This window comes from Stomoxys calcitrans, chromosome 5, assembly GCF_963082655.1.
Source record: "Stomoxys calcitrans chromosome 5, idStoCalc2.1, whole genome shotgun sequence".
NCBI classification, from domain to species: Eukaryota; Metazoa; Arthropoda; class Insecta; order Diptera; family Muscidae; genus Stomoxys; species Stomoxys calcitrans.
The window spans coordinates 110,363,786-110,379,841 of NC_081556.1; the positions used below are offsets into that span (position 1 = coordinate 110,363,786).

The window sequence follows — 16,056 nt, forward strand, 5'->3', positions numbered from 1 at the left end:
TGATGAATCTGCCATATAAACCGATCTTGGGTCTTGACTTCTTGAGCCTCTAGAGGGCGCAATTCTCGTCCGATTTGGCTGAAATTTTGCTCGATGTGTTTTGTTATGACTTCCAATAACTATTTTAAGTATGACGCAAATCGGTACATAACCTGATATATCTGCCCTATAAACCGATCTGGGATCTTGACTTCTTGAGCCTCTAGAGGGCGCAATTCTCATCCGATTTGGCTGAAATTTTTCACGAGGTGTTTTGTTATGAATTCCAATAAATGTGCTAAGTATGACGCAAATCGGAATATAATCTGATATATCTACCCTATAAACCGATCTGGGATCTTGACTTCTTGAGCCGCTGGAGGGCACAATTCTCATCCGATTAGGCTGAAATTTTGTACAACGGCTTCTCTCATGACTTTCAACATACGTGTCCTATATGGTCTGAATCGATCAATAGCTCGATACAGCTCCCATATAAACCGATCTGCCGATTTTGCTTCTTGAGCCCCTACAAGGCGGAATTCTTATCCGAATAGACTGAAATATTACACAATGACTTCGACAATGTTCAGCATTCAATTCATTTATGGTCCGAATCGGACTATAACTTGATATAGCTCCAATGGCATAACAGTTCTTATTCATTATTCTTTGTTTGCCTAAAAAGAGATACCGCGCAAAGAACTAGACAAATGCGATCCATGGTGGAGGGTACATAAGATTCGGCCCGGCCGAACTTCGCACGCCCTTATTTGCATTAACTTTTGAAGGAAAACTTTTCCAGTTTTCGGGCATCAAAACAGTTATTAAGGCATTATACCCACCAACATAGGATGGAGGTATACTAATCTAGTTGTTCCGTTTGTAACACCTCGAAATATTGATCTAGGAACCCATAAATTATATATATTCTTGATCGTCTCGACGTTCTGAGTCGAACTAGCCATGTCCGTCCATCCGTCTGTCGAAACCACGATAGCGGTCGAACGCATAAAGCTAGCCGCTTGAAATTTTGCACAGCTCCTTAATATTGGTGTAGATTGTTGAGGATTGCAAATGGGCCATATCGGTTCAGATTTGGATATAGCTCCCATATTAACCGATCTCCCGATGTGACATCTTGAGCCCTGGAAGCCTCAATTTTCATCCGATTTGGCTGAAATTTTGCACATGGTGTTCTGTTATGACTGCCAATAACTGAGCCAAGTACGATCCGAACTAGTCTATAACCTGATATAGCTCCCATATAAACCGATCTCCCGATTTGACTTCTTAAGCCCCTAGAATCCTCAATTTTCGTCTGGTTTGACTAAAATTTTGCACATAGTGTTGTGTTATGAGTTCCAACAACTGAGCCAAGTACGGCCCAAATAGATCAAGAACATGATATAGCTCCCATATAAACCGATCGATATGTACCCTGGATCACATTTGTCGAGTTCTTTTCCCGGTATCTCTTTTAAGGCCAACAAAGGATATAAGAAAATAATTGCTATGCTATTGGAGCTATATCAAGTAATGGTCCGATTTGGACCATAGTTGAATTGAATGTGGGATTTCTGCTAATTCGAATAAGAATTGCGCCCTTTAGGGGCTCAAGAAATAAAATAGGGAGATCGGTTCATATGGCAGCTGTATCAGGCTATAGACCGATTCAGACCAAATATGGTAATACATATGTTGAAGGTCATGGGAGAAGCCGTTGTACGAAATTCAGCCAAATCGGATAATAATTGCGCCCTCTAGAGGCTTAAGAAGTCAAACTGTTTATATGGCAGCTATATCAGGTTATGAACCGATTTGAACCATATTTGTCAAAGTTGTTGGAAGTCATAACAAAACACGTCATGCTAAATTTCAGCTAAATTGGATGAGAATTGCGTTCTCTAGAGGCTCAAGAAGTCAAGACACCAGATCGGTTTATATGACAGATATATAAGATTATTAACCGATTTCAACCATACTTAGTACAGTTGTACGAAACCATAACAAAACATGGACCGATGTGGCCCATTAACAATCTCAACAGAACTACGCTTCTAAGAAATATTTGGGCAAAATTTCAAGGGGCTAGCTTTACTACTCCGAAAGTTAGCGGGCTTTCGACAGACAGACGGACGGACATGGCTAGATCGACTAAAAATGTCATGACCATTAATAATATTTATACTTTACGGGTTCTTAGACAAATATTTCGAGTAGTTACAAACAAAATTACGAAATTAGTTTACCCCCAAAAGAAAATCGAAGTTAGGAATATCAGTGCTACTTACAAAATCCTAATTTTATTCCATACCACACCTTTAAGTTGGTTCATGTGTAGTATTGCCTCCCCACCCAAGTAGCGGTGTCTGTTAACCGCGAAAGCCGGGCAATGACATCGAAAATCCTCCAACGTCTCATCATCTTCCCCAAATGCCCTACACATGCTTACTCTTGCCGCACCGAGCTAGTAGTCCTATGTGTAATGTTATGTTATCGAAAGCTATTCTGAACTCCTGCTTGATTTGTGTAAATTTCTAGCAGAATCAATGGAGGAAATCTCCCAAAATTCGGCCGGCTGGATGTTATTGCACGGTTGCGAATACAGGCGTGAAGCATCATAGTACATAGTTGCTAACCTGTGCGCCATGGTGGTTTCCTTCGCCTTCGCTTAGGATTATATAAATAGAGGGCCCCAAAAAATAAATTTGGCCTATGGCTAACACGCATACTAAAGGCCTGGCAAGAGGCAAGGGTTGTATTTAGTCATTCCATATGACTTACGTAAATGTGAATTTTTCCACTAACATTTATATCATAAACTCATGTCATAAACTCTGTGCGTCACAGTTGTCTCTATATTTCATCCATATAGCCTCCGTAAGCCATACGTCATTACGTTTACTAAAAGTTATACGATGTCCACCATACTACAGTAATACCTGTATTTACGTTGTCTCAGTTAATGTCGTTGCGATTTACGTCGTCAAAAAATTGTTGCTACTAACTGCGATTTATGCCCTCATTCCATTTACGTCGCACAGTGGGTTAAAAATCGAAACAATTTGAAATAAGTCCGCAACTTTTTATATGTTGATCTGAGCGGCAAAAAATTACGGAGTTATTAAGAAAACACTTTGCGTTGTGATACCTGAAGGGCTTGCTTACAGTACATTAGAGGTACTATCGATCCGAGGATATTGCACTGAAGCAGGACATCTGATCCAATTGCTTGATGATGTCAAACCGTTGGATACAAAAGTCTCCACTAGGAAATCCAAAAGTTTCAAAGTGCTGCTGAAGCCAAAAATGCAAATTAGGGGAATCGGAGAAATGACCATTCGGCAGAAAGAGGAGAGATACGCGTGAGAAAGATAGAAAGACGAGTGTTTGAGAGACATAGGAAATGTCATTTCTCTGGCCTTCAGCGCCAAAACGTTTGCCCTTTCATTCCCCCTTACTACGTTATGGTCCGGCAACCAAACGACGAGGATTACGCCGTACTCAGAGAAGGCGTTAATCTCTTTCTTACAATGCAAGACTGTTCGTGAACTTACTTTCCTGGTTGTTATTGCGCTTATGGCCATTTTACTGTCCGTAAAGATTTTCACACTAGACGTCCTCGTGTTAGCACGTATCTCCGCCTGCAGGACCGTATTATGGTCAGACAGTCTAAAACAGATCTCAGTTCCTGAGTTCTCAATGTAGACCAACAGGTCCACTCTGTCCTCTAGCTTTGATTCATCCGTGTAAAATGATTTTCCAGATGGCAATACTAGAGTTCCGCCATGCCATAGATGTCCCGCTGGCTGCAGTGTCTCGCACTTTACTTCAGGTGTCGTCTCTGGTATCCGAACGGAAACCTCTTCCCTTCCTTTCAGGTTTTCTATTGTGCCCTCGATTATACCGCGATGGTATGAGCTGCTCCCATCCTCAATCCATTCTCCCATCGCCTAAAGTCTCATTGCCGCAGTGGCTGTCTCACACTTAATCTTCATCGGAGCGTTGGTAACTGTCTCGCTTCGGTGGAGGTTTATCTGGATGTACTCAATCGTTGGTTCTCCATTAGATGAGCTTCTTGGAAGTGGGTGATGGTCTCTTCGTCTGCTTTCTGTTCTTAAGGCTGCATTGTGTTTCCCTTCACTGCACTGCCTGATGTTTAAGATCCTGGTCTTCCGTATCTTGAAAAAGTCGGTCAAGGTTCCATCATCGAGACCCTGTTCGTTAGGCTGTATTAAGTCTACCGTCCCTGCACTGCCTGAGGTTCCAATATTAAGATCTTTGCCTATCCTAGTCTTCCAAATCTTGAGTAAATGGGCTTTTTGGGTGTAGGTTATGATCTCATCGTCTGCTCTCTGTGCGTTAGGCAGCATTGAGTTCTCTATCACTGCATTGCCTGATATTTCTACAATAGGATCTTTATCCAATCTCTAAAGAGTCGTTGTTGGTTCCGTCGTCGGGTCTCTGATCGTTAGCCTGTGTTGGGTCTCTCGCCCCTGCACTGCCTGATGTTTTAGCATTGGGATCTTTGCTTAATCCTAGTCTTCCCAATACTCGTATTGAGAGATCTGGTGATTGTCTCATCATCGGCCCCTGCCCGTTAAACGGTATTGATGCACCGCCACTGCACCGCCTGATGGCTCAATATGAGAATATTTCCCTATCATAGTCTTTCCAATCTTGAAAAAGACGGCCATGGCCCGGTAGTACGTCATGCCTTTAGTCTTTGCCAAATTTGTCACGGAGATTTGATCATTGCCTCCCACAAAGAGAGTTCCTTCTTCCTTCTACTCCCTGTGGTAAACCTCCCGTTTCTCCACGACCAAATCTTGGTTTTGCTTGTTAAAGACTGTCATCATATGTTCCGTCGCGATTTCGTCGCCCACATCCTTTATGAAGACCGTCGCCTTTATGAGCTGTGGGATGTTCATCTTTCTAACAAGGTCGAGCTTTGCATTCCATGGAATGTGGATACTTCCAACGAGCTTTTTCGCGTTATAAATACATTCCGCTGATGCAAAGCGCAACGTTAAGATGTCCCCTTTTTACTTGCAGGTCATGGGTGGACCCCCCTAAGAGTTCAACACATGTTTGATAACCCGTTCGTTTACCAAAAGTCTCATCTGGGACCGACGATCTGGTGGAATCCTACCGGATGCACTGCCGATGTCGATGACTGCATAAGTCATCTCATCTCTATTGTGCCTTCGTTGCCACTCCGACATCAGATGGAGGGAGGCTCCTTACCTTTCTCAGCGACCATCTTCCCCTTCTGTGATAGCTGTGGCATCCTTTTGGAAGCCACAGTCCTCCATGAAGACTCAGGGTCGTGCGCGCTTCCTTCGTTGCTGTTCCGACTTTGTCTATCTCCGCAGGACACTGTTAGGGGTCTCCATTGCGGGGGAGCTGGCTTAGTCTTCCCAGAATACTTGAAAGCGGGGAGCTCTTTTTCTTCTTCATCGTCTTGGCAGTGTTATGCTCTTCGGGAGATCTGATTCTCTTTCCAGCTGCCATAGAAGTGCCTGGAATGTCAGTTCCATCACTTCCAGCATATTGCGCTTTTGCCGGTACACATTCCTCTTTCTCCTCCGTCGTGCACCGGATCGCTGTTTCGGCCTGCTTGTGAGCTTAGCAAAGCCATCACCCACTTCTGACGTAATCCCGCTATCCCCATCTCTTGATTCGGCTACAATGACTGTTTGGATGACACTGTCGCTGTCTGAATCTGAATGGGAATCACCACCTTTACTTAAAGGCTGGGGACGAACTGTGCATCACTCCGGGTTATCCATCTCTTTCTCATTTGTTAGTCTGATGACTGCTGGTACGCTGGAAGTATTACCCTCGATTACAGGTGTCAAGGTACCCACACCTATTGGAGTGGAGGACAACATGCTATGGTCTGATGCCACCGCAGCTGTTGGGTCATTGGAGACCATTTTGAGCCTACTCCTGAAATGCTTTAAAATTTTTCGTGATAGGTACCGATTTCCAGATACGGATTTTTTTTTTCGAGCAGCGAAATGAAAACACATCCGCTCCACGGTCGTCCAACGGTTTCACCCAAAAGAAAAATTATCGTTTATCGGATCAAAAAGTAGCATACGACACTTCCAAACTTCAAATCGAGTTGTGTGCCAAAGATGTCGCCTAACGGCAGCCGCATAGTGGACTATAATCAGAATTCATTGACATATATTCCATAACTCCTGTTCTACTAATCGGTTTCTTAGTTTGGACTTGAAGCGTTTTCTTTTTGCATTGTCTGGAAATTGCTTTGACTGCAGTAACAACTTTTCCGACGATTCTGTATCACAAAAACACGAAGACTTCTTATGTCGCAGTTCCCGCTGGAATCAAACTAAGAAATGCCACATATCTCTGCTCCGATGTAAGATCGATAACGGAAAATATTTTGTTTTTAATGCTGCACATGGTCATTCATTATAAGCGACCTTTGAATTTTTCTTTATTTTATCTAAGAATTAATTGAAAGGCGACTATATAATTGATTGCTTAAAAATATTTTTAGTTGAAAGAATTCAAAACAAGTAAAAGCGTTCGGCCGGGGCGAATCTTATATACCCTCCAACATGGATAGCATTGGTCAAGTTCTTTCCACATTATCTCTTTTTAGGCTTACAATGGATGATGAATAAGAAATGCTATACTATGCAAGCTATATCAGGTTATGGGTCGATTCGGGCCATTGTACAAAATTCCAGGGTAGCCCTATAGCGGTATTAGAGTAAAATTGAGACCGTTTTAGATGGGAGCTATATTAGGTTATGGATCGATGCAGACCATATTTGGCACATAGCACAGTGGGAGAAAATCGAAAAAAACTAGTAAAAACTATGCCGTGTGAGAAATTTGAAATGGTAAATTTGAAATGATTAGAGCTGAGGTGTAATCGAGATCGTGTGCAAAATTTCAAGGCCCTAAGTGGCCCGGGCGCCTCTTGGCAAGCCCCTAAATTTAGTCACCTCGGCATTTCGAGAAGTTGTTCGGGCTCAGACCAAATTTAACAAGTATGTTGAAGTTCACAGGGGCCGTTGTACAAAATTTCAGCCAAATCGGATAATAATAACGCCCTCTAGAGGCTCAAGAAGTCAAGATCCAAGATCGGTTTATATGACAGCTATATCAGGTTATGTATCGATTTGAACCATACTTAGAACAGTTGTTAGAAATCGTAGAAAAACACCTAATGTAAAATTTCAGCAAAGTCGGATAAAAATTGCGCCCTCTAGAGGCTGAAGAAGTATAATCGACAGATCGGTTTATATGGGAGCAAAATAAAATTATGAACCGATTCAGAATATATTTAGCACGTATGGTAAAGGTCATAAAAATGTTACTGTTCGAAAGTTCGTCCAAATCGGGTAAGAATTGCGCCCTCTAGAGGCTCAAGATGTATAATCGGAAGATTGGTTTATGTCAGAGCTATATCGGGTTCTAAACCGATTTAGGTCATACTTGGTACGTATGTTGAAAGAAAAAGTCATTGCGCAAAATTTCAGCCAAATGAGATAAGAATTGCGCCCTCTAGAGGCTCAAGAAGTATAATCGGGAGATCGGTATTTATGGAAGCTATATCAGATTTAAGTCCGATTCGGACCATGCATGGCACATCTGTTGAATTTCATATAAAACGTCATTAAACCAAATTTCAGCCAAATCGTATAAGAATTGCGCCTTCTAGAGGCTCAAGATGTATAATCGGGAGATCGGTTTATGTGAGAGCTATATCAGGTTCTAGAGCGATTTAGCTCATATTTGGCACTTATATTTAAGAGCACAGAAAAAGTCATTGCGTAAAATTTTAGTCAAATCAAATAAGAATTGCGCCCTCTAGAGGCTCAAGAAGTATAATCGGGAGATCGGTTCATGTGAGAGCCATATGAGGTTCTATACCGATTTAGTCCATACATATATTGATGGTCATAGAAAAAGTCATTGCTTAAAATTTCGGCCAAGTGAGATAAGAATTGCTCCCTATAGAGGTTCAAGAAGAATAATTGGGACATCGGTTTATATGGGGCCAAATATCAGATTTCAAACCGATTCGGACCATGCATGAAACATCTGTTGAATGTAATAGAAAATGTCATTGTGCTAAATTTCTGCTAAATCGGATAAGAATTGTGCCCTCTAGAGGTTCAAGGTGTATAATCAGGACATCGGTTTATATGGCCGCTATATAAAAACTTGGACCGTTTGTCCTATCTACAATACTAAGAAGCACTACTAAGAAGCATTTGTGCAAAATGTCAAGCAGCTAGCTTTACTGCTTCAAAGGTTAGATAAGGTTAGGTTAGGTTTCAGAAGCAGTCTGCCATCAGACTCACATAGACGTTTACGTCCACTGTGATACCACAGCAACAGAAGAAGGAAAATACCTTCTAGTTCCTACTGTTGACCTTCCAGTTGGCATAAAATATCCAACAAGTTGCGAATGCTCACATTCGCTAAATCATACAGGTTCTCAATGAGAATCTAAAGTGGAACTCTGACTGCCAATGCAGGACACACACACAGGAGGTGTTCTATAGTCTCTTCTTCTTCGATGTCCTCACAGCTTCTGCAAAAGTCGTTGCTGACAACCTTCAGTCTGTCAGCATGTTTTTCGAATAGACAGCGATCTGTTATGACGGGCACAATGACTGAGAGGTCTGTTCTAGCCAATGACAGCAAAGCAGCAGACTTCTTCCCAGACCCTCTTTGTGACTATCATTCGTTGTCCTTCGGGCCTGCTCCTGAAAACTTAGCTTACATGTCGTTAAAGACAAACCCACAGATTCGAGTTTCCTGGAACGTGTAAGGTAGTTCCTAGCCTTGCCAGCTCAACTGCCTTAAAATTTCGTTGGATATCGCTGTGGCCCGGCACTTAGAGCTGGTGAATTTTGAACTGTTCAGCCATCTCTTTGAGAGATCTGCGGCAGTCGAGGGCGGAATTTAATGGCTGTCTGAGAAGATATTTATGCAAGTTGTCGTTACGACATTAGCCATTCCACCACTTCCTTGTCCACCTCTGGATGTCCGCTTGATACACGCTACCTTTTCGATTTTCGATATTACCATTTCTTGTTTTTCAGAGTACATACCAAAGCCCACCCGGTTGTCAAGTTTGGAACCATTCGTTTAGAAGTCTATGTAACTTCTCTTACCAGGAATATCGTGGTTCAAATCGGTTCTATCAGGAATAGTGGTACAGTACTTTTTATCAAAAAGACGCACAGGTAGGGTGTAATCCACACTGCCTGCAACATCAAGGATAATACAATGTCCGTAGCAGCCAAATGACCAATGAGAAAGCTCCATAGCCTCACGGCAGTGGTCGCTGCAATTTGGGTAGCCACAATGTCCAGAGGCATTAGATGTACCAATAAATTCAGTGTATCAAATGGTATCGTCCTCAGTGCGGCTGTGATGTACAAACAAGCCATCCTTTGGATCCGGGTGAGCATTGAACAGTTGGCGGACTCTTGGCCGTCCACCAGACCACCACACCATATAGCATTATAGGTCTGACAACTGCAGTATATACCCAATGCATGAAACGCGGTCTAAACCCCCAAATTTTGCCAAAGACTCTCTTGCAGGTGTATAGGGCAAGAGTTGCCTTTCTTGCCCTTTCCAAAATGTTGGATTTGAAGTTCAATTTCCTGAGCAGCAAAACACCCAGGTATTTTGCGCTTTCTGCTTTAAAAGTAAGCGTGCTTTTGACAGACAGGAAGAACATGGCTAAAAAGACTTAAAATGTCAAAACGATAAAGAATATGTATACTTTATTAAGCCTCAAGTCATTATTTCGATGAGTTTCAAACGGAATGACGATGTTAGTATATCCCCATCCAATGGTGGAGGGTACAATATTTAAAAATAGAAATCGTACTATAATAATAATATTTGCACTAAACAAAAATGTCTAACTCCTTTTCAGATATGCTCAAGCATTAGCGTACCCAGCCCAGCTTTCTTGGGGAGCTAAAACCCTTTCATTAGCAATTTTGTCCAAAATAAAAACATTTTTAAAATTCTTGGAGTGCTACAACTTTTCTGGGGAGTTTTTGGCCCACCTTCCCAAAGGCCTTTCTTTGCTTATGTGCTATGCCATTTTGGCAATTATCAATAAAGTTGTCATATTTACCATCAAAGAAATATCCATCAACATACAATTGGCGATCATGGTTGTTGCCCCGATTGTTAGAGCGTTGACCTCGTCGGCTAGCAGCTCTAGCCGCAGCAGCTTGCCGGCGTTGATGCTCACTGCCGAAGCCACAATATTCCAATATGAACCATAGAATAAACTAAAGCACAGAGGATGGAAGGAGGGTAAAAATTAAGAACACCACTTCCCAAAAAAAAATCCATCAAATTTACCCTAAGGACCAGAAATACCACCGGTAAACCCAGGAATATGACAAAGAACACCACCATATAAGTTGCCAGCAGATTCATGATGACCGTGATTTTGGATATTATTTCGTTATTTCCTAAGGCTTTACAAATTGACACTTTTGATTTCGTACTTTGAAGCTTACGAAGTTCCGGCAGAATACATGATCTGATCTGTGATGATTTAATCTGATCTTTAACTCTTAAGTTTTAATTGGTACCGCGCTGTTTTTTTTTTTCTCTTCTTTTCTTTTTTTTCCGTTTGTCCCGAGAGTTCAGAGCTAAACAAATAGACCACCAATAAACCGTGAATGTTTACAAGACGACTTTGAATGGCGGCGATATGATATTCTCATATTGTCTGGCCTTTTTGGCCCTCTCTTCGTTTTATGGTAACGTCACATTGGGATTTGGCCACAATGGTATATCTGAGACATTCGTACAAACATGCCGGTCACCCAAGAGATAAGATTATAAAACAATAATCAAACTGGGTGACACAGTGGTGGTAATTTTATTATAAGTTTTTATGGAAGAAGTTAAAAAAATATATGGCACAGTGGCAAAATTGAATCATTAAATGAAAATTTCCCAATGTAGGAACTATGGGTATAAACCATAAATAGGTTTTATGTACGAGTATATCAGGTTATGAATAGCTAAAATTAAAGTTAATCGCAAAAAACTGCGTCCTCTAGTGGCTTATGAGGAAACACCAAGATATCGGTTAATATGGGAGCGAGTACCATAGATTGCGTTTGTTAAGTTCTTTGTACAGTTTCTCCTTACAGCCAGAAGCTTCAGAAAACTAAGTTTATGTTATTGACCGATTGGGATCATATGGAGTCACTGGAAGTCATAGCAACAGTCCTTGTGCAAAATTTCAGTCTATTGGGTCAGAATTGCGCCCTCTGGAGGCACATGAAATCTAATCGAGAGATCGTTTTATATAAGAGTTACATCGGATTCAGATCTTAGTTGGAGCACATATTGAAGGTCATAAGAGAGATCGTCTTGCAAAATATCAGCCAAATCGGTTAAGAATTGCGCCCTCTAGAGGCTAAAGAAGTTCAAACGGGAGATCGGTTTATATGGGAGCTATATCAGGTTATAGACCGATCATACTTGACACAGATGTTAAAGGTCATAATATCATATCAGTCAAATTGAATAAAAATTGCGCCCTCTATAGGCTCATGAAATCTAATTGGGAGATCGTTTTAATCGTATAAAAACTGCGCCCTCTAGTGGCTTATGGGAAAAAATCAAGATGTCGATTACTATGGGAGCGAGTTCTAAGTTCGGTTGGGCTGTATCTTATATACTCTCCACCATAGATCGCGTTTGTCAAGTTCTTTGTACGGTTTCTCCTTACAGCCAGAAGCTTAAGAAAGGTCAGTTTATGTTATTGACCGATTGGGATCATACAGAGTCACTGGATGTCATAGCAAGAGTCCTTGTTCAAAATTTCAGTCTTTTGGGATCAGAATTGCGTCCTCTAGAGCCACATGAAATCTCATCGAGAGACCGGTTTATATGAGAGCTATATCGGATTCAGATCTTACTTAAAGCACATAAGAGAGATCGTCTTGCAAAATATCAGCCAAATTGGTTAAGAATTGCGCCCTCTAGAGGCTAAAGAAGTACAGGATTTCGGTTTATATGGGAGCTATATCAGGTTATAGACCGATTCTGATCATACTTGACACAGAAGTTAAAGGCCATGAGAGAGATCGTCTTGCAAAATATCAGCCAAATTGAATAAAAATTGCGCCATATAGAGGCTCATGAAATCTAATTAGGAGATTGGTTTATATGAGAGCTATATCTAAACATGGACTGATTTGACCCATTTACGATCCCAATCGACCTACATAAATTAACTTACTTCGAGTTTACTTTTTAGTTTTTAGAGCGCACAACAAGTCGAATAATATCTGCACCCTCTTTTTAATCTAACTAACCTACATAAATGGAAAGTATTTTTGTAAAATTTCGAGCGGCTAGCTTAACTTGCTCGAAAGTTAGCGTGCTTCCGACAGACGGACAGACATGGATAGATCGACTTGAAATGTTGACGACGACACTGGTTTAAACAGCTCAGGCACTTTTTGTGTTTTGTTTCACTGTCAAACATCTTCAGTTTGAACTGAAACGACCAACGCTTGCAAATTTTTGAATTTTATTATCAAAATGCGTGCTCTGTTAAGAAGCTTCATCGTGTTCAAATTGTGTTTAGGGACGAAGTTAATTTTTGGCTCAATGGGTATTTGTCGATGGTATTGTCGAGTGTTGGAGTGAAGATGAGCCAGAAGCATTGCAAGAGCTACCAATGCTTCCAGAAAAAGTCACATTTTTATGCGGTTTATGGGCTGGCCGTACTTCTTCAAAGATGATGCGATTCGTAAAGCATTGGAAGAGCTACCAATGCATCCAAAAAAGTTACAGTTTAGTGCGGTTTATGGGCTGGTGGCATCATTGGACCGTACTTCTTCAAAAACGATGCGAATCGTAACGTAACTATGAATGGTGAGCACTACCGTGAGATGATACCCAACTTTATTTTTTGGCCAAAATTCAAGGGCTTGACTTGCATGACATGTGGTTTCAACAAGACGGTGACACATGCCACACAGCATGGGTATTAATGGAATTATTGAGGGACGAGTTCGGTGAACATTTTATTTCACGTTCGTGACCGGTCAATTGGCCGCCTAGATCGTACGATCTAACTCCTTTAGACTATTTTTTGTGGGGCTATGTTAAAGCTCATGTCTAAACAGACAAGTCACCTTCAATTGACGCATTGGAAGACAAAATTGAAGCATTTATTCGTGAGATACCGACCAAATTGTTGGAAAGAATATGCCAAAATTGGACTAAACGGACGGACCATCTGAGGCGCAGTCTCGGTCAACATTTGCATGAAATAAACTTAAAACATTAAATTATATGGACAGCAGTATCGATTCATATAAAAGTTTCATGCATTTTTCTGAATTTTATGTGTCTTTTTTAACTTTCCTATAGCTCTTAAAAAATCACACTTTACTTTAGACCCAAATTTCGAGGTGTTATAAACATAATGACGAGGTTACTATGGTGGAGGGAATAAAAATGGAGGGTATGCGTTGAGACACTCTAATGTACATATGTGGGTGAGGGATAGGCGTTTGCTCTTCACTCTTTTCTTTTAGACTTTTCTCTTCATATCTTGTCTCTAAGTGTGATCAGAGAACTCATACTTTTTCTTTACAGTGAGCAGTAAAAGAGTTCTTTTTTTTTTTTTGCTAGGGCATCACAATGGGCCAAATTGCCTTTTAGAGTGGACTTTACAGAAAAGAACAAGTAAACGCGCTTTAAGTTCGGCCGGGCCGAATCTTGGGAACCCACCACCATGATTTCTGCAAAAAAATGTGCACAAAATAAATTTAGTTGAACGGCATAATTTTATTCTACATATCGAACTTCTGTCAAACCAGCAAAAGTTAAAGCTTCTCGGAACCAAATGAGGCTGATCGAGAGACCGCTTAACATGGGAGCTATATCAGGTTATAGACCGATTCGGACTGTATTTGGCATAGTTATTGGAAGTCATAACAGAGCACCGCATGCAAAATTTAGGACATAAATTGTGGCTTGTAAGGACTTAAGAAGTCAAATCGGGAGATCAGTTTATATGAGAGCTACATCAGGTTATAAAACAATTTGAACCGTACTTGGCACAATTGTTGGAAGTCATAACAGAGCACTGGATGCAAAATTTCAACCAAATCGGGCAAAAATTGCGGCTTAAATAGTCAAATCGGGAGATCGGTTTATATGGGAGCTATATTTAAATCTGAACCGATATGGCCCATTTGCAATCCCCCAGGACCTACATCAATATTAGGTACTTGTGTAAAATTTCAAGCGGCTAGCTTTTCGCGTTCGACCGCTATCGTGATTTAGACAGAGGGACGGACGGATGGATGGACATGTCTAGATCGACTCAGAGCGTCGAGTCGATCAAAAATATATACACTTTATGGGGTCTTAGACGAATATTTCGAGGTGTTAGAAACGGAATGACTACATAAGTATACCCCCATCCTGCGATGGTGCGAATAAAAAGACAGACGGACTGCCACCGTAGCGCAGAGGTAAACACATCCGCCTATGACGCCGAAACTTGGATTCGAACCCTGGCGAGAATATCGGAAAAAACTTTCAGCGGCAATTATGCCCTGTTAATAATGTTAGAAATTTTGTCTTTGGATTTCTTAAAAATTTTGTGTTTAGAGAACTTTTCCTAGAAATTTTGTTTTAAGAGAAAATTTTTGGGTGGTGGAGTCACCCAAAACACTTGGGTCACCCAAAACAGCATTTGGGTTGGACCGGCACCCAGGCCCCAACCGTTTGAACCGCCTCACCCATATCCCATATTTCGCTTGAATCGCCCCACCCATATTCGAGGTCTTGTGGTTTTGAAAATTGGGCTTTGAGGGTGGGTCCGCTCCCCCTTTAGATATTTTCACAGAGTCATTCTGCATAATTTGTAAAAATTTCAAGAAAATTGGTTCAAACAAACACAAATTGATTTTTAAACACACCACCATAGGATGGTGGATCGTCGTACATGGATAGCCGTGTCCGTCAAAATTGTGGAAATTTTTTGCAGAATCAATGGTGGTGGGTTCTCAAGATTCAGCCTAGCCGAACTATATATTATACTCTACTCTACTCTATATATTATACTCTAAACCACTACTGTGGTACAGGGTATTATAGCTTAGTGCAATTGTTTGTAGGAGGTCCCCGTAGCGCAGAGGTTAGCATGTCCGCCCATGACGCTAAACGCCTGGGTTCGAATCCTGGCGAGACCATAAAAAATTTTCAGAGGTGGTTTTCCCCTCCTAATGCTGGCAACATTTGTGAGGTACTATGCCATGTAAAACTTCTCTCCAAAGAGGTGACGCACTGCGGCACGCCGTTTGAATTCGGTTATAAAAAAAGGAGGCCCCTTGTCATTGAGCTTATCTTGAATCGGACTGCACTCATTGATATGTGAGAAGTTTGCCCCTGTTCTTTAGTGGAATGTTCATGGGTAAAATTAGCAAAATTAGCCTACACCACTACTGTGGTACAGGGTATTATAACTTGGTGCATTTGTTTGTAACACCCAAAAGGAAGAGAGATAGACCCATTGATAAGTACACCGATCGGCTCAGAATCACTTTCTGATTCGATTCAGCTATGTCGGTCTGTCTGGCTTCCGGCTGTCCATGTTAATTCGTGTTCAAACTACAGGTCGCAATTTTCATCCGTTCGTCTTCAAATTTGGTACAGGGACGTTTTTCGGTCTAGAGACGAAGTCTATTGAATTTGGAAAAAATCGGTTCAGATTTGAATATAGCTCCCATATATATGTTCGTCCGATTTATAGTAAATTTATAGTAAAATGACCATTTGTTAACCGATGCTCTCGAAATTTGGCAGGAAGGATTTTCTCTTGACTCTCGATATTACTGGTGATTTTTATAGAAATCGGTTCTGATTTCGATATAGCTGCCATGTATGTATATAGCCCGATTTTCACTCCTAGAGCCTCTGCAAGCGCATTTATTGACCAATCTTGCCAAAATTTTGTACAACGCTTTCCTCGACGACTTCCTCGATATCTATAAAGTTTGT

At 41.2% G+C, this 16,056-nt stretch overlaps 1 protein-coding gene across 9 annotated transcripts in view; it reads right to left on the minus strand.

The window, feature by feature from the left end:
- The window catches only part of LOC106096145 (uncharacterized), a 225,108-nt gene that overhangs the window by 103,708 nt on the left and 105,344 nt on the right, over window positions 1–16,056 (minus strand). Inside the window, exons 1-2 of one of the 9 annotated variants that reach the window (XM_059370575.1) lie at window positions 10,369–10,620; window positions 10,136–10,295 (exon numbers count right to left, since the gene is read on the minus strand). The exons of the other annotated variants lie outside the window; for them this stretch is intronic. Coding sequence (XP_059226558.1) covers window positions 10,136–10,295; window positions 10,369–10,446 — 238 coding nt within the window. The 5' untranslated portion in view covers window positions 10,447–10,620. Of the gene's footprint in view, window positions 1–10,135; window positions 10,296–10,368; window positions 10,621–16,056 lie in introns of those variants that run through there. 9 annotated transcript variants of the gene reach the window in all.